Source organism: Bos taurus, chromosome 10 (genome assembly GCF_002263795.3).
Source record: "Bos taurus isolate L1 Dominette 01449 registration number 42190680 breed Hereford chromosome 10, ARS-UCD2.0, whole genome shotgun sequence".
In the NCBI taxonomy this organism is placed as follows: Eukaryota; Metazoa; Chordata; class Mammalia; order Artiodactyla; family Bovidae; genus Bos; species Bos taurus.
In genome coordinates this window covers 82,690,808-82,710,568 of record NC_037337.1, presented here as the reverse complement: position 1 = coordinate 82,710,568, position 19,761 = coordinate 82,690,808, and the positions used below count along the sequence as shown (strand labels likewise).

The 19,761-nt window shown below is 37.4% G+C and overlaps 1 protein-coding gene across 5 annotated transcripts in view; it reads right to left on the bottom strand.

The window, feature by feature from the left end:
* Positions 1 to 689: 689 nt before the first annotated feature.
* The window catches only part of PCNX1 (pecanex 1), a 184,519-nt gene continuing 165,447 nt past the window's right edge, over positions 690 to 19,761 (bottom strand). For all 5 annotated transcript variants that reach the window (XM_024998104.2, XM_024998106.2, XM_024998105.2 and 2 more), the window contains 8 exons: positions 17,857 to 17,957; positions 16,954 to 17,104; positions 11,731 to 11,961; positions 10,601 to 10,875; positions 9,132 to 9,337; positions 6,450 to 6,892; positions 5,897 to 6,037; positions 690 to 5,718 (listed from right to left, as the gene is read on the bottom strand). In XM_024998104.2, coding sequence (XP_024853872.1) covers positions 5,578 to 5,718; positions 5,897 to 6,037; positions 6,450 to 6,892; positions 9,132 to 9,337; positions 10,601 to 10,875; positions 11,731 to 11,961; positions 16,954 to 17,104; positions 17,857 to 17,957 — 1,689 coding nt within the window. In that variant the 3' untranslated portion in view covers positions 690 to 5,577. The remainder of the gene's footprint in view (positions 5,719 to 5,896; positions 6,038 to 6,449; positions 6,893 to 9,131; positions 9,338 to 10,600; positions 10,876 to 11,730; positions 11,962 to 16,953; positions 17,105 to 17,856; positions 17,958 to 19,761) is intronic.

The window sequence follows — 19,761 nt, the reverse complement described above, 5'->3', positions numbered from 1 at the left end:
AGATTACACACACAGAAAATTCCTTTCTTTGAAGATGTGTTTCATTTAACTAGCATGCTTCCTGTCATTAGATAAAAATACTGTCCTAAGACTACCATTACATCTCCAGGTGAGTCACTGTGATCCTGGGCAGAAAGAGAGCAAACTGTTTGGGGCTCTGATGCCAAAGGACATCACCTGCACCCTGCCAGTTTGGGCTGTTACTTAAAGAGACTCATTAAAGGCTTAGTGAGTGACTCTGTCAAGAGTCTATCTATTATCATTTTAAGTCAGCTTGCACGTTCTTTAAGTATCACACATAAAACTAGTACACACCCTTACGTAGCGTTTGACAGACTCTGACGACCATGATCTGCATGGCCATCTTCTGCACTGTAATCTCATTTAGCACAGTGCATATGCACACATCTTCATCCCTCATCCTACATGTTCCCTCTAATATCATTAACAAGACACATTCAGATACGTTCATAAAATGTAAACTACAACCTTTCTGCCAAGTGTGAAAAGATATCCTTGTATTGTGAAATAGATAATTTCTATTATAGGCTGAATCCCACGTTAGCAAGCCTAAGCATCTGTTTAAAATGATTATCTTCAGAACCAAGTACATGTTTTAAAAATATGCTAGGCAGAGCTCAATATGGTAAACTCTTAATTTTCTTAATTTGACAAAAATGGACAGAAGGCAAAATGAAAAAAAATTTATTTCCTCAGTGTTTTATCCACTGTCAATACTGTATCTTTGATGCAATATATTTGCAAAGAAAAAACAATCTCAGCTTTTAGTTTCCATTTTAAACAACTACAGTATTTACAAGCTGTTCAGAATAACACTCAGACACACACGCACGCACACGCTCACAGACATACAGAAGTACATATCTCTGGTTTATACTGAATGCTGGTAGAGGCAATGAATACTTCCAGAGCCCATGATCAGAAAAGGGAAACCCATTCTCCTTCCTCCCACCTACTTTCCTGGAATCATTTTCATATTCTTCCTTCCATTTCCTCATGCAGAGCTCATTGCCAGACTTGTATAATGTTAAGGTAATCATTTTTTACAATTTATTTTTAGTTAAATTATAATAAGCTTTAAAAAAAAAGCATAAGCAGACACGATTTTCCCATTTCTATTATTTTGGTTGTAGAATCAAGCTTCATATATAAAAAATCTTGTTATACTACAATTACACTAAACCCAAGAGTCATCTGGAGCAGCCATCTCAGTTTTCCACTACTTCTCTGCTTTAAATTTCAAGGTATCGTCCCATTCTGTGCAAATAACCTGCAGGAATTCATCCTTATCACAATCTTAGGTGACCTTTCTTCCTGCTCCACTGAATCATAAATTCTCAGGTACAGAGCTGAGGCACAGGAAAAAAAGGTATAACTCTATATAATAGGTGTGTCTTAGAACAGAGCGGTCATGTAACCTTGTGAGGACAATCAGCTCTGGTGCCCCAAAGAATGTTATGCTGCTTCCATAAAACAGTACATAAGGAAGTTCAGCTCACAAATAGAACTTATTTTCTCTAATTCAGAAAGAACACGTGGCTGATAGGCAACAGAGACAAATTCTTATCACACGTGATTCTTGACAAGATGACTTGGGTGAGGTGATTCAAAGCAGAAAATACACCTCTGTTTCAAGCAAAATTAATACTTCAACTCACATACCTATCAGATCTACTTGTATAATAATGAACTTCTTTCCAATCACAGTTCTCACCTAAATAAAAGAAAAAGCCTAGGTATATATCAACCAGATTTTTTTTTTTTTAAATAAGAGAAGTGAAGAAAAGAGAGGCTAGTTTTTTAATACCTTATTAAAAAAAACTATACATATCCAACATAATATTAATGTTTATGCTGCACAAATACATCATGTCTAATTTTCCTCTTTTTCCAGATTAATAAAACTCAACTTCCACGTGGACCAAAACAAAATTCAAAGTTATGGGTTCCAACTATCATCTTCTTCAACGACACTGTTCTCTTCATTTATTTTGGAATTAAAGGAAAAACCTCTAGAACAACAACGGATGTTTTACACCTCATCTGAACAAGGTATGCTAACAAAAGTCAAAAATTGACTGGGTCTGTGTCCAAGCAAAGTAATTTTATGTGATTATAATGTACTACAGAAAAGAACAAGAAGGAATACTGAGAAATTAAAAAAAAAAAAAGGGGGTGAGGTTTTGTCCATATTCATGAAAAAGTGATGAAAATAAACACAAAAGTAATTCACATTGTGGGCAGCAACTTATAATTTTGTAGCTAGTAAACAAATTCAAATAATTCTCATGGAACACTATTGCTATCTTTTTCTCAAGTCATATATTTATGAAGAAAGATTTTTGCGAGTTAACTAAGATAAAATGGTAATTTTAGCCTTGGGGCAAATCAAAAGGCTCAGCTCTGGATGAACATGACTCAGTGCAGCGATCGACCACATGAAGAATTCCTAAGCAGGGGCCCAGGGCTGCTGCTCAGAGGCAAAGCAGAATTCATTAAGGCTAAGCTACCCTTGCTTAAATGTGAGGCTGGTTTTTTATATTTTGATATGAGATGGAAAAGTAAACCAACCCAGGAAGAAAAATACATCTTTTTAATGAGCTGACGTTAAAGCTTATATTTTCACTGCCTGACATCTGGTACACAGAGTAATTTTCCATATTTTGCTCAAGAGAGAAATCTTGTCTGACTAATTCTATTTCAAGGATTAGTGGAAGTATCTCAGATATACTTGAAATATTAAGAAAAATACTTCAAATATAATGGAAGTTAATCTCCCAGTAATGGAAACTCAAAGAAGGCAAAACACTGATGAAGTCTGTTCACTAATTTCCTGAAAGGTAATTAATCTCTTATCATCTTAAAAATATAGAGCCTCACCACCTACACTCTCAGACCGCTTAAATATCAACATATTAATCTAGACTTCTGGAAAAATTATAGTTCTTTAGAAAAAAGTCAACATATAAAATTTTATCAAGTATTGAAAAATGGTGTAAAAAGAGGGCTTACACCAAGTTATAAACTGGAAGATTAACCAAAAACTTGAGTTATAAAATGATTTTTACCACTAAATAAGAGTAATCAAAAAAAAAAAAAAGCTAACCATTGATAACTTACTCCAGAACTCTAAATAAAAATCAAACAAGAAAAAAACCCAGAAAGCTATCAATAAAACTATTTAAAACAATGAAAAAGGTTGTAAGTGTTTTAATTACATATCTTTACTTTCAAATTAAGGAACTCTCAAAGTTTTGGCAACTGTGAACTAAAGATGCCAATGAGTGTGTACTGGAGTCTCAGATGTCGATACTAATGAAAAACGCTGTGCAGGAAATCTAAATGAATAGCTCACTACCCTCTAAGGGCGCATGGGACAGGGTTAAATAAGACATGTATAATCAATTTAATTACTGAAAGTGTGTATATTTCTCTATTATAGTTTAGGTCAAAGTATTCAGACATGAATCCTTCCTTAAATTATTAATACTTCCCCAAATGCAATTATTAGAAAAGTATTATGATTTTAAAAAGACTATAAGTTTTAGACTTAAAAAATAAGAACAGGGCTCCTTTTAGGATTCCTAATTAATACAAGTACTTAAAGATAACAAAATTCAATTTGTTTTGAGAAACAGGGTACCTTTGTATAAAGGTTTAATAAATTATTTGACGAAAAGTTTTTCAACAATAAGTTTTGCAGTGTGTGAAGTCTGGAAACATCAACACGAGGCACACTGGCTCCTGAATAACCACAAAAATTTTAAACTGGAAAAAGGAAAAAAAAAAGGTTTTGGAGTGAAAATGCAATCAGATGGTACATATTAGCTGTTTACTTTCTTGGTTTTCATTCCTTCTACTGAAGTGTCATACTGTACTGCAAGATCTACACTAGAATTACCAAGATCTCCTTCTGTCTCAGAAAGATAACTTCAAACCCACACTGCTCAACAGAGTAGCCACTAAGCACACGTGGCCAGCAAGTACCTGAAATATGGCCAGTTCCAATGCTGAAGTTGGAATACTCTGGATATACAGATTAAATAAAATGTATGACTGAAATTAACTTCACCTGCTTCTTTTTACTTTTCATTCATGGGGGCAGGAAGATGGCTGCTCCTAAATGCTCACATGTACAGTCTTCTTTGGAGTGTCACACAAAATGTGAAAAAATTTCTGAAGGAATTAAAAAGTGCCATATGTTGAAATCTAAACTGCAGTTCCCACCTAGACCAACTGTAAATTTGAGTTATATATTTCCCTGAATACATACATTAAAAAAAAAAACAATAAAATTTAAGTTATGAGACAACATATGAGTTAAGTCAATTTCATCACAGATATAAATATTCCAAATTACAGCTACACACTATAAATCACTGGAAATAAAATTCAAGTCACAGAACAAGGAGAGGAGGAAAAGAAAAGGTAAAGTTATTAAAGGGGGATATAACGATAAGAACGGCACCATTTGGATAATTCTGTTTGAAAAAACTTTACTTGATTGACTGAACTGCATGTGAATGACTTTAAGAGCTAAGAACTCTTAAAAGGCAATCAATCCTTTCTTTAAATTCCTGGACGTTTCATCTTCTTCTTTGAAAAGCAAAAGCATTTTTCTTCCCAGAACTGACCCCAGCAGAACTTGCTCAGGTGGGAGAAGCAGGGCGGCCGGGGTGCTCCTGGTGCTGGAGCCCATCTGAAGTGTGGACACGGAAGCTGGCAGGAGTGTTCACGGGACCAAGTCACTGACTACTGGCTTTGGGAAACACCAGCGATGAAGCCACGTGTATCTTGAGATGGAGTATTCACTTGAAAGGAAACAACTGGCGGACTGGCATGAAGTACAGACTACTAAAGAAGAGTGAGCAGCACTGTTCCTGCTACGTATGTTTATCAGGAAAGGGAAGGGGTTTATCCCAAAGGCAATTTAAATAATGTTATTTTATTTTTATATATAAATAAATGTTCTGAGAAATCTCAGACTTTAGTGCATTGTAAAAAATTAGTGCAGTTTTTTTCATTAAAGTTTTTAGCGCTCAAGGAATAAGATAAATCTATGTCTGTTCATAGTCTCTTTCACTGTACATTAAACTTTTATACTGCTATGTGTCAAACTGAAGGTTTCTACACTTGTTTTTAAAAATCAAGGTAAATGGATTTCATGTTTTATGACAAAACATGGCAATTATTTTTGGCAAAGAAATTAGAAAAATATGAGATTGTAGTTTAGAAATCAAGAATTTGTTGATTTAAAGCATAGGCAATGCATAGGAAAAAACTTTTAAGGATGTATTTTAACAGAACTTTATCCTTCATGCAAAATGTTTTCTCAGCAGCTAACTTAAAAAAATATTTCAGCTTTATTTGGGGATGGAGACAGTGATGGGAGTCAGGGCGAAGGAGAGGTGCTTAACCTAGCCCACTCTATGTTCAAGTCTCTCCTCCAGGATCAAAGTGATAACTGCAGGCATCTTCTGCTCTCTCCTCTTTTTTTTTTTTTCCCCAATATCTTGGAATTTTGAGGGAAAAGAAATGAAGTTATAAAACACTGGCTCACACTTCAGCCCCAAGTTCTAGTACCCCAGTTTCAATGACAGTCACATATTTATCTTCAATCTGGACCAGAAGTACTGTTTTGTCGATGTGGGATCTAGTACCTGGATCTCTGCTGCAAGGCACCCATCGGTGAATCACCTGATGATTTAGAGCAAAACAAGCAGTTAGTGGCAGAGACCTTGAATACACTCACAGACTCTACCCTTACGATTAGAGGCAGTAATTCAGTTTGATAACTAAGCATAAGTACATAAATCAGCTAAAAACATGCATACAGGCTACAAAAAGTCAGGGCACCAGCTTCAGAAGAACTTACATGGCCTTCCATGCCTTCCTGAGGACTCCAGTCCTTCCAGCTGTTCCTCCCAGCTTTTAACCGAATACCCTCATCAGGCCACTGCAGCTCTTTCCTTTTTGACAGGTTGATCCCATCCAGAATTTGACCAGGATCCACAATCTACATTGTAAATAAATATGAATCATTTCCAATTCATTATTTCCTTGAAGATGAATAATTACATAGTTCCAAACAAAATTTCTTTCACAGTACTCTTTTTGTCCACATTCTCCACTGCCTATAATGTAATAAAAAACACCCCAAACAGCCATGTGAGTTCCTTTTAGCCTCTCGGGAGACCTTACTGCCATGGCCACATAACCATGGCTGAAGAGGGAACAAATATCACCAGTGAAAAACTGCTTGCTTTCAGTTTTTACATTGGCAGAAACTTTTTTTGCAACATTCACAAATGTTCTTCCTTCAGACTAAGTAGTATAAGGTGTGTTTTCACAGGAGTCCTTCACTCAAAACACAAGAAATCAAAACTAGGAAGGAGAAACAGTGGAAGAAGAACGCTGGGCTTACTCACTTGGACTCTGTAAATCACCTCCCCCTTTTTGGCATGGGAGTTATTGGCAGGGCTTGAGGTGCTGCCGGGCTGCACGTCAGCGGCACAGCTCTGGCCGCCGTCTGTCCCGAGAAAGCCCACGAGGGTGTGATGCTTGCAGGCGGGGATGCTTTGGCTGGAGCTGCTGGAGGAAGGCAAGCCGTGTGGCACACAGGCTGGGCCGCTCTGACTGGAGGGTTCCATCTGGTTCACCATAGAGAGGCGGGACTGGATGGATGACGGCAAGTTGCGAAGCGATATCTGGCTGGTGGAGGAGCGCCGACAAGGCACAAATCCCGTGGTGGACATCCGGAGAGATGAGTGTCGGCTGCTGTAGCAGTAAGAGGACTGGCTGGCTACGGAGGCCCGGGCGGGGGACTGCCGGACCAGGCCGGACTGCACGGACTGAGAGCTGTGGCTGGTGCCTGGGGAGGGAGAGACGGCAGCGCTCACTCTGAGTGGACTGAGGCAAGCACGGTTGCTTCTTCTGTAGTTTCTAGGACTTTCTCCCTTAAGCCTCTCACCATAAATTAGCTGATCAATTTACTGAATTTAACATTTATACCTGAAAATTTTAAAGTTATCGAAAAGAAATAAATATCTGAGATCTTTTTTCTCATGTGGTTCGTATAATTTTCATTTGCTGAAGCTTTTTAAAATCCAAATTCTGGGCCATATGAAAAACACAATTAGGTAATCTACAGGAAATAGCGGGATTTAGGGTTGAGATAAATCCTAAAATTTCTTTCACTCAAATATTTCAGAATAACACGAGTACTTCTTTAATACATCAGAGATGAAATAGTTCATGGAAATGAGACAGTGAGAAATATTTATTAAGGATCTATTATGTGGTAAGCTCCATAACTACTATTTCTCAAAGTCGAGTATTAATGCCCTTTCCATCTACTGCAGTGACAAGTTATACTACCCACAGAAGAGCAGAGAGGTATCACTGCAGTACGCACGTGTATCAGGGATCACTACTGAATATGACCGATGATACTGAATAGCAGGTTCTTCTGTGTCCTTTTTTCTAATGGCTTGACAGAATTCTTCAGATTTGTGAAGAGTGATGTGAAGATTATTAGAAAATTAGTGTTAATTATACTGAAAAATAATTACATGTGCTTTTTATCTGAAAATTAAAAAGAGCTAATCAATGTTAAGAGTAGAAGGTACATTTAAAGTAGCACACTGGCGGTTCTAGGTTTTCACTCAGAAGGTAAAGAAGAACAAACAAAATGTTGATCACACACCTATTTAGAGTCTCAACAATTTCAGTGCTGTTACCTTTCTTTAAATTGAAGTAAATGGTTTAAAATTTAATCTGATCTATGTTCAACAGTGGGGAAAAGGACAGTGCTGATAACCAACCAGCCATCTGGGAATGGATGTAATCTGGCTTGCATACCAGGTAGGATTATGGCTCTCACGTAAAAGGCAAATTAGTAAAAGAATACCTTCCTTTGGGATAAGGAAAATTTTCTTAAATAGGATACAAAAAGTGTTAATCATAAAGGGAAAGATTAGTAAATTGCTCTATACAAAAATTAAGAACTTCTCATTAAAAAAAGACAAGCCCACTCTTCACAGGAAGAGGAGACAGAACCAAGATACAGAATGGGAAGAGCTATCTTTGGTACAGAAAACTGACAAAAAGCTCAATCCAGAATATACAAATATAAATAGGAAAAAGATACGGACTTTCCTAGTGGTCCAGTGCTTAAGAATCCTCCTACCAGTGCAGGGGACAAGGGTTTGATCCCTGGTCAAGGAAGATCACACATGCCCTGGAACAACTAAGCCCTGAGTCACAACTATGGAGCCCACACACCCTAGAGCTCTGCTCTTCAACAAGAGAAGCCACAGCAACGCAAAGCTGGTGCACTGCACCTGGAGAGCAGCTACCACTTGCCACAACTAGAGAAAGCTCACATGGAGCAACGAAGATCTAGCGCAGACAAAAATAAATTAATTAAAAAAATCTTAAATAAGAAAAAAATAACCAAATAGAAAAAAGGGCAAGAGACTTAATATGACTTCAGAAAGAAGAGATGATAAACTCAAAAGTTTCCAACCACAAGTATTACAGCAAAGCAAATTAAAACAATGGAGCTAAAGACCACCCCCCTTCTCCTGTCTTTCCGAGAGAGCAGGGAGCAGAGCTGGGAACAATGATACTTAAAGCTGGACATTCCTATGTATGACTGGTCAGAGTACCAACTGGTTTAAAAAAGGAAGTCTAGAAAGAATTTTGGCATTTTATGAGTCTTAAATATCTTCATAAACTTTGATTTGAAGTTTTCAGCCCAAGAAAAGAATAAGAGATTATAATATAAAGATTTATATACAAAGTTACAATACTCAGAAGAAATCAAATCATTGTTCAATAGGAGAGAAGTTACATAAATTATATTAGTTATATATGATTAGCCTTTAAAAATGGTACTTCCAAAGAAAGGCTATTTTTAAGTATTATGTATTTATATACATAAAATGATTAATATAGACAGGTAGGATAATGGCCCACTGGGAATCAAACAAAACATTCTGCTTACATATTTCCGAGTAGGAAATGTGTCATCCTCTTTATACACACATACCACCTAAACCCCACAGCTGAGGGACTGACATCCCACACATAATTTTGGTTCAGATTACCTAGGGTTGGAGGGTAGGATGTGACAGGCGGATGAAGTCCTGCTCCGGGTGCCTGGCCTGGGTTTCCAGTGCTTCCTTGGGATGCACTGCTGTGGGGATCGTTGGCAGTTGTCGCACTGTTACTGGTGCTGGAGGGTCCACCTCCAGTATCAGAATCTTCGATATTGCCACCGCTGTTACATCCGGCTCCACAACCTTTCCTTAACCTAGGAACAAATACCAGGGTAGGAGGCACTATCCCGAGATCACTTCAAGATAGGTATTTCTTCCTTTTTCTAGCCATTCTAAACATTTAATGCTACCGATGTTCACCTCTGAAAGTCTTCATGGAGCAGTCAACATCAGGAAGCAAAAAACTCTTTTATGTTTTCATATTGCCCTCTTAAATTCACCGACTCCATTCTTAACTGACCAGTTTTATATACTCTATCACCTTTCCTACACCATAATGAAGAACTGCACCTAACAATTTGTTCCATTAAGATCTCAGCTGGAAATAGAATTCTTGCCACTATATACAACCCACGAAAACATAATTGATTTAAATTAAATCTAATTTACGCTGTAGCAAACTGAAGAGAGCTGCTGTAATAATTTTTCTTCTTCTTTTTTAAAGTGTAAAGTTTAAACTGTTTCAGTTTGGCACTGAAAATCCTGCACCCCATTAAACCACTCAGTCCTGAGCAAACAAGGCAATTTCAACACAACACCTATTTTTTAAGACAAAACTTCTTTGAACACTATCCTGGTTTGTGTTCTTTCTCCTGTTTGAATAGGGGTTGATGTTAAAATGGTGAAATTTTACTTTAATGCTGGAAGAATTTTAAAGCACCTGTTTTAGAGTTAATTGCTCTAATCCCATTTTTAAGTTCTGATATTTAAAGATCTGAACAACCCTTGATCTGCAATTTTTATTTACCACCCATCATAATTTACTAGACAAAAGGCAGAGGAAATAATTCATGTGCATACTTGACGACATTATAGATTTGAGACTTGAGTGCTACTTGTTCAAATGGCAGCAGTTATCTCTGCATTGCACGAGGAGGAGCTTCAACATGGATAGCGTGCTCCCCCTACTGCTCAAACGGAACTCAAAAAGAATGAAATCAACTTGCCCAAGTTTCTTTGCTTTTTCTCTAGTTTGCCCTGTTTGTTGACCCACACATTCTAATAGCAACAATATGCTGCAAGAGAGTTTAAAAAAATTAAAGAGAGGGAATTATTCAAGATTCTATTAAATGCTAGAGCAGTGGCTCCTGACCAGAGTTGTGCATTAGATTTATCTAATAAGAGTTTAAAGATACACATGCTCAGATTCTACTTCCTAAAGCTCAGCTGTAACAAGCTGTTATTGTACCACGCCAGCTGTATTCTTCCTAAAGCTTTCCAGGTGACACTAATGCACAGGGCATAGATTAGGCGGGTCAGGACACACCACTGCTGGAAAAGGCAGCCCCACGGCTCACCTGTGCCAGGTTGACACGATGAAGTTTCTGATATTTCCCAAGCTGATGGGTCCCCCAAGAATTTCTTTAAGCTGCTCATGGCTGTCAGAGTAAGAAGTTGTCAGGGGTGAGACAAAGATCGGGTAGCCAATAGGCTGATCACAGGATGAGTTTATCATGTTTCTCAGGGCTTGCTTGGCATTCTGGATGCTACCTCTCTCTGGATTACGGTTTCGCAGGAAAACAAGCTCCTGCTGCTGCCCTGCCCAAAGGCCTCGGACACACTCCTTATTCACCTGAGAATCAGAACACACAGGAAGTAGGTTAAGGGACTAAGAATAAAATTTATATAAATAGAAGAGCAGCAGTGGGAGGGATATGAAAGACATTACAATAACCAGCTGTGAAAAGCAGGAAACAAATATAAGTAGGTCACATCTGAATGGGAGTTAACCATTTCCCACCGTCATTAGGTTGTTAAATAATAAGCACATACAGAGCTCTTCCCTTTGCTGTCTTGTAAAAATACCAAGTAAAACGTAGTCTATTTAGTTTTCTAAATTGGTGAAGCACTGAATGCTGTAACTGAGATAACAGGTATTTCTGACAGAAATGAGAGGTAACAAGTATTTAGAGTTGAAAGGATATTTGTGATTTCATGGCAGGGCGGGGGGCGGGGGAGGTGGGTTTATTCAATGAAGAAACAAGTAAAACATTTCTGAGACGTTTAAAAAAACAACAAAACAAACCAACCAAAAAACAGGTCAGAGCGAACCATTTACAGTGAGCTACTAATCACCATCAAGTACAAATTATAGTATTATTTTGCAACCTAGGAATCAATCATATTAGCAATATAGGGCTGACATTTTCAGAAGAGATGCTGCCCAAACAGTACATATAACAGGCAAGAGACTGCCAAAACAGAAATGAAGAAAGGCTTTAAGGCTTTCCGGCACATGAGAAGACTTCAGAAGATAAGAGTACATTACTGACAAAATAAATTATTAAGTGCTCATCAACAATAAACTCAATGTAGTGCGGTTGTATGTTTCTGTTTTCTGTGAAAGAATTTCATGACTTTTTAAGTCTGGATAAGGTTCTCTAAGTTTCACTGTTTTCAGAGGCAGACAAGTGCCTCCAAACCTTACTTTAATGACCCTGAAGCTCAGGTAGCGTCTGTTGAGCATGATGATCTTGTACTCGTTAGTGCCATCGTCCATGACGTGCCGCAGAGCGAGCAGGGAGGGCGAGTTGGCGAGCACTGCACTCCGCCATGCAGGGTCCCCTTCATGGGCGATGACGAGGTTCTTCTCGTGGGATACAATGGCTTCGTAGAGCACAGTGGGGTCATCATATTCATCTGGAGAAGTGAAATGGTCCTATATACAGAGATAAAGATAGACGTGTATTTCTAGGAAAATTAGAGAATGACTTCCAAGACAATGAAAGCCTCTGTAAAACTAAATTAGTTACTAAATTATAAGTCTTAAAAACTGGCTTATGTATTTCATTACCAGCATGTGTTTGTATTAGCAGAGGTAAATGATTGATTCTTAAATTTATCCAGGTTAGGAATTAGCTAATTACTGCTCTACTACTTCTGCAAATTCCTCAGTTCAACCCTACCTGTCCTCTAAGTTTTATTAGCTAAACCATTTTTATTTCCAATTTATATATATTGTTTAACCTCATTCAATTTGGTTTGCATATCTTCATTTTTTTTTTTCCTGTTAAAGGATTATCTCACCTTTAAAGCTACATAAAAGGTCTCGAAACTATGTTTCTTTTTAACTAGGTGCTTTTCACTTAAAGCCTCATCTCTAGGATGATAACAATATACAATTTTTATCCTGCCTCTCATCTAGTTAAGATAAGGCTCAAAACTATGAGCTCTGAGCACAAATTAAGGGTCCTAAGTCCTAGAGAAGCTAGGTCTTCTTGATCTTAGCAACTACTCATTTACTTGGCAGGTTGTTATTTAATATCTACCACATGCAAGACTGTGTGGCAGATTGTCTGGATGAAACAATGGAGTATATGAAATGTATTAACACTTCCCATTCAGAAACCCCCAAATTAACAGGGGATACAGGATATAAACCCCAATAATCATAACACAATTGGGAATTTCTGAAATGGTATGTTTTTAAGGAAACAAAAATACCATATTAGCTGCCTTCATATTTATAGTTAAGAGGCTGATACATTTTTACACCCAGGTAAAGTAACTCATTTGTGCTCAGGCCAGCTGACTGGAGTGTGGGCTATCGGGAGGTGAGACAGTGAGAGCAAGAAGGCCATATCCCCAAGGATGCACCTCCAGGTCGGGAGGGTCACCAACATGAGGATAATGGAAGTCTTCATGTACATGTGGGTACATAGTGTACAAAGTTCTCCAACACACGATCTCACCTAAAGATCTTAAAACAATCTTGTCAAGTAGGTTGAGCAGATAATGCCAGCATTTTACAAATTTGGAAACTGAAGCTCAAAGAGGCTTAAGCTGGGAAAGATTGAGGGTAGGTGGAGAAGGGGGCGATGGAGGATGAGATGGTTGGATGACATAACTGACTCAATGGACATGAGTTTGAGCAAACTCCAGGAACAGTGAAGGACAGAGAAGCCTGCAGTCCATGGGGTCACAAAGAGTCTGACATGACTTAATGGCTGAACAACGAGGTTTAGAAAATTAGTATATGATGGTAGTGCCAGAGCTTGAATACGCTTTTTGAGTATTTTTTCATTCTGACGTAAGATGCTCTCTTTCAGCAAGATGTTCACTTAGGGAAGAAATGACATCCTTGGATTAGTAGTATTTGTACAATTATTTGAATAGAAAATAAAAGTGCAGAGACAAGCAATAAACACATTCTCAGTAAAATGGACACAAAGTCTGAAATCATTAGGCATGCCAAAAGTGCAGAATGTTCAATCCTGTCCAAGTATTTATTTTCATTGGGCTTAAAATGGTTGAATGAATATGTAAACTTCTATGTATATCATTCAACAGTGTTTTACTGATAAATATTTGAAATAAGCAGAATGTTCATGAATAGAGAAAGAGCTGAATAAACAGAGTAAAAATTATACTCTGGAAAACTACAGAGTCATTAAAAAAAAAGTGAAATGCCTCTCTACAGGTGCTGACTTAGAAAGGTGTCCACATTATATTAACTGGGAAAAGAGCTTGACCCAGATCAATTTACACAGCACGATTACATTTTTAAAATGGAAAATATGTATAAATATAGTTGAAAATGTCTGAATGAACTTGGGGAAAGCAGAAAAGATAGGCATCCAATTATTGGCAGTGACTGCTTCTTGGAGTATTGTATGATGGTACAGGATGACAGAAGACGCTTACTCTTGGGAGATGTTTACTTTCCATTGTTTTCCATTAGTTTTCAAATAAATAAAAAAAGAGATAATGTTTCCAATTCTAGGAAAGGTTTTCAGAAGCATTTTAGAAATACACTTGAGAAGTTATGAGGAGATACACAGGAAATACTATTTGTTGAAAACAATGCAACTCATGTAACATTCACTGGCTGCCAAGTACTAAGCAATGAGGATATAAAGATTACTAAGACGCTATCACTGGCCTCAAGGAGATCACAGGTTGTTAACATTTTCATTATATATCTCTTGTAAACCAAGCTAGACTTTAATTGGTGTATTTTAGCTCTAACAACCATGTAAACTCCCTTAAAGAGACTAGTGGAAAAAAAAAAAATAAGGAAGTAAGCTGTTTTACAAAATGATTAGAGGACGAGAGAGAACACATGAAAAGGGTGATTTACTTAATTTCTCTGAGTTTTGGCTAATCTTCAGCTACAAAACTGTGAGTAAAATAAATTTCTGGGCTGTGGGTGATTATGTGGATGAGAACACTGATACATACAGAACATTGTAAAATTAAATACTACACATGTAACAGTTTTAATTTCTAAAGTAAAAACATAAAACAGATTGCAGAATTAAAAATTGAAAAGCACCCTATCACAGACTGTGTCTGAAACAAAGGTTAACAGAAATTTTATGTATTTAGCTCTCCGGAAACAGAATCTTTTTAAAAAACAATCAGTTGAGGTATAATTTACACATAATAAATTGCACCCATTTTAAGAGTACAGTCAGACGCACTTTGACAAATGTGTAAGCCCGTGTTAACCACTGCTACAATCTAAATATAGACTATTTCTGTCATTTCAAAGTTCCTTCCTGCCCTCTGGCATTCAATCCCTACATCCCAAGCAACCACTGATCTGCTTTCTGTCACTACAGATTAGTTTGGCCTGTTTTAAATTTTATCTAAATAAAATAATACAATATGCACTCTTTTTACGTCTGGCTTCCCTTATTCTGTATAATATTTGATATTCATTCTTCCTGTGGCATCTAACAGTAGATCATTTACATTTACTGCTAAGTAATATTCTATCTGTTGATGAACACTGGAGTTATCTGCAGCTTTGGGCTCTTGGGACTAGAACTGCTAAGCACATGTGTGTAAGTCTTTGGGTGGACATACACTTTCATTCTCTTGGGTAAATATGTGGGAATGGACTTGCTGGGTCACATGCCAAGTAGTATACATATGTACTAACACTTTAACATAGAAGCCTTTTGTGGATTTTCATGAGTACAAATGAACTTTGGAGATGAACAGTACTAATCTACACATCTATCTTATCCTGGCCTGAGAGTCTCTCACTAGCAACCCCCTGTCTGGTCAAAGTAATGCTGGGTGAATGGCTGTTGCTTGTTTCTTCACAGGTCAATCTCACTCTTCTCCAGTGTGTGTGTGGATCACAGAACTTCTCCAGGCTGCACCTGTGTTCTCATCTTCTCCCCTCCCTCAGCACTCTACGGCCCCGGGTTCCCATGTCCACCTCCTTACCCCTTCCCAATCTGTCATTGTTGCTGTCAGTCATGGCTAATAATGACAGTGTGTTGTACTCAACTGCATTGGGCCTGATTATAAGGTAGAGAACCATTGTCACAGGCTAAAAACACATGTAAGGAAATGGACTGGAAGCACCAGGCAAGAGCACTTGTAGGGAGAGACAGGGATGAGAAAATACAGAGAGTCTGTGCCTCAGTTTCCTCTCTGCCAGATGAAGATAAAATACCTGTCATGATGTTTAGAGTTAAAGATGTCTGTCAGGAGCTGTTAGATAATTATGCTACATAAAAGAGTATTTCATACGTAGCAGAAACACAATACCTTCTGAGAAACTGTTAAGTTTTAAAAACATTTTAATATGAAATCATTATCTTTTTCTTTAAAATACACTGAATTTTGTCTTGAAACTCTAAAGCCAGTCTGATGATGGACAATTCTGTTGCTGTTGTTCAGTCGCTAAGTAGCGTCTGACTCTTTGTGACCCCATGGACTGCAGCACACCAGGCCTCCCTGGCTCTTGCTATCTCCTGGAGTTTGCCCAAGTTCATGGCTATTGAGCAGGTCATGCTATCCAACCATCTCATCCTCTGCCGCCCTCTTCTCCTTGATCCCAAATATTTTTTTTCCCCATCATCCCCAAACAGTATTCTTTTCACAGAAATTTTCAAATACTGTAGTCTTTATTAGTAATGCTCCTAAATAATATGGGGTGTTAACTTCATTCCACTAGGTCATGGTAAACTCATCTGCGGGGTAGTCCACCTCTTATTTGGCAGTGAGAGACACCCACATCCGAGCACAGCAGCTGCATTTGATCAACACCATCACGTGCTCTCTATCCTCAAATCTCATCACAGCTGTCACACGGAACGATAAGGGCAGCAAGCGCCAGCACCTAATTTCAAAATATGTTCTTAAAGGGGCCCAGTGCTTTAGATTTGCATTTGAGAGTCTCATTTTCATTTTATTGCCTTTCTAGGATTATTTAATTAAGGCTGATTCTGTCCTAACCATCATTTATTCTATAAAACATGGTAAATGAAGCTCATAGTTAAATAACAGCAACACTTGCAAGACTCCTGAGATGCTGTTATACTGCACTGGGGATCAACTAACATTTACTCAAAGAACAGGCATGAATTACAATCACCTGCGAACAGGCATGAATTACAATCACCTGAAGTCAAAGCAACCCTTACAGGGGCCCAAGGCTTGTATTTTCAGTTTGTCACTGCTTGTATTTTTCTTCAAGTTCATGCCCAGGTCACTCTCTACTATTACTGTTCAAATTCACTGTTACAAACACAAGTTCAGGCTTCTAAGATTTAATATCCTATCAAGAATCAAGTTTTTCTTTGTCTCAAATCAGAGTATTTCTCAAAAGGATCCCAAGGAACATACTTTGGGAGTCAAGTGCAGAAGTACCATTAAAACCAGTAATGTATTAGAAATTCCCTCCTCTTACCTGATGAAGTTTAATGGACATACGAATTCCAGGGACTACTACTTTCCTCAGGAGTTCCATGTCAGCAAAGATCCATTCGTCCCGAATTGAAGAAATACGGAAATCTCCCTTAAATAGGGCATGCAATCCATAGAGGAATGACTCTAAATTACTGTTAAGATTGGAGATAAAAGTTTACATATTTTGACAAAGGTCTTCCATTACACTGATTCTAACATCTGGTTATGCATCAGAATCATCTGGGAGTGTTTTGAAGATACAGACGCCAAGAACTAATATCAGTACCCCTGAATCAGAAGCACAAGGGTCAAGGCTATTTGCCCTGGACCCTTGTTCATGACCTACTGTAAGAGTGAGTCCTTGAACATAAACAGAAGGTGAAGACTCTCTAACTTGAGAGTAAGGAGGGCCTAATGGAAAACATGAGGTAATCAGAGAAGAAGCATTATGTGGCATTTCTTAATTCTAATTCAACTGGGTGTTCACAACAAGAAATCCAGTTTACATTTAGAGTCCCCAAATCTAATGTACCATTATATTAAGAATATAAATGCTCTGAGCAAAGACTAAAAGGAGAAAAATAAAAATAAAAGGAAGTGAACTGTTAGAAAAATAGATGTATATGGGAAGACACCAATCATACATTATGAGTTATTTTTTTAATGTCTTAAATTATTAAATTCTCATTATCTGCAGCTGCCTACACACATGTGAATTTTAAAAGTTAGTTCTTTTAACCACTTCGAATTCCACTGTGTTTACTAAAAAGATCTATACAATATCTGAAGAAACATTTGTAATAAATTAACATAGAATGCTTCCGTTAAAAACCATTTCAGATTTTTCAGATTTTGGTTATAGAGCTTCCCAGTCTGTTTCTGAAAACAGCAATGCCTTCCTTACCTGGACATATGGTGGGATGCAGTCCCCAAAGCTCTCCGTCCCAGAACACAGAGTCCATAACAAAGAGTCACCAGAGATGAATCTTTGTCCACATCCAGTGGCTTTAAATAAAAAAAAAAAAAAGAAAGAAAACAAGGAACAGGGTGAAGGGGGTTGAAGGCACAAATTTCCACTTATAAAATGAGTAAGTCATGGGGATGTAATGTATAGCATGGTTGACTCCAGTTTAGTAATACTATACTGCATATTTGACAGTTACTAAGAGAGTAGACCTTGTAACTTCTCATCACAAGGAAAAAATAATTCTGTAACTGTATGATGAAGGATGTTAACTAGAGCTATTGTGGTGATCATTTTGCAATATATACAAATATCAAATCATTATGCTGTATACCTGAAACTAATTAATGTTGTATGTCAATTATATCTCAATAAAAAAGAACAAAAGAATATTACTTATCAGAATGGTATATAAGTATTTACCGAATCAGAAAAATCTATTTAAAAAATCGGACAGGACAAGGAACTCAAGTAGCATATACTTACTATCTCCTCAAATATAAGTTCTAGTGAAAAGAAACAGCATAAAATGAAGTATGAATGTGTATAAGGAGGTTCTTTGGAATCTTTAAATAAAACTAATGCTTTATAATAATACTGGAACATACTAAAAAAAACTGGCTGTATTAGTGTTAGGATCTTAGCTAAACATCTCAAAGTACTTGCTGATATACATCATTACTGATTCTGCCCTCTCCTGAAATATAATATTCTGTTTATTAATTAGTTATTTCTCAACTTAACCTGGCAAGCATTAGTGACAACAGCACTAGCCTATCAGTGACGATAACCACATTAAAGAAAATTAAACTGTGTCTATAGAATATTGCTTTCCTTCATTCAACCTTTTAATTCTTTTGCAGTTGCATACCTTTATTATTGACTATTAAATATATATTATATATAAACATATGCAATAATTATATATATATACACACACACACAAACAAAATGGTACAACTTACATAATACTAAAGAGAATCTTGGTAGCATCTTAATTACTGAGAAACAATCGAATGCAGCAGTTTTCAAAGTGTAATCCTGGGACACAACAAGAGCATCACCTGGGAACTTATTAGAAATGCAAATTCTAGAACCATTTCAGACCTGTGAAGTCAAGTTCTGGAGGTGGGGTTCACCTATCACACTCCCGTCACATTCTAATGTATGCTAACATTGAAGAATCATGGATCTAGGCTTTTAATGAGCTTAATTATTCTATCTTTTCCAATTATATATTTATCTGATTTTATAAACCATTAACATAAAGAGAAAAGGGCAGCTGTCTAAGATACTAGCTTAATATAGACTGTTTAATTAATTATCATTAACTGGGTAATTTAGTTAATTTTAACTGTGAAGGAGAGCCTACATTTCTTTCTTTTCTGTCTCCCTCTCTCCCCGACCCAGTCAACTAAATTAAGAAAAAAAAATTTTTTTTCCCATAACAGAAGCAGTAAATATGCTGAAAATGCACTGCTTCTGTTATGGGAAAAAAAAATTTTTTTTCTTAATTTAGTTCAGGCTTCTGGAACTGGTCAAGATACAGTAATAAAGACACTGCTGCTAAAGCTGAAGCTCCAATACTTGGGCCACCTGATGTGAAGAGCCGACTCACTGAAACAGATCCTGGGAGAACAAGATGGCCGAGGAGTAGGCAGACATGGAGTACCTTTCTCTCCATGATACATCAGGAATACCCCTTCAGACACAGAAGTGCATGCAGAACACCAGCTGAGAGCGGACAGGAGTACCTGACCAGTGGAAAAGAATGTATCGAACCACACAAAACTCAGTAGGACGAAGAACAGGAGAGTTAGTAGGACTGGACCTGCCCTTGGCAGG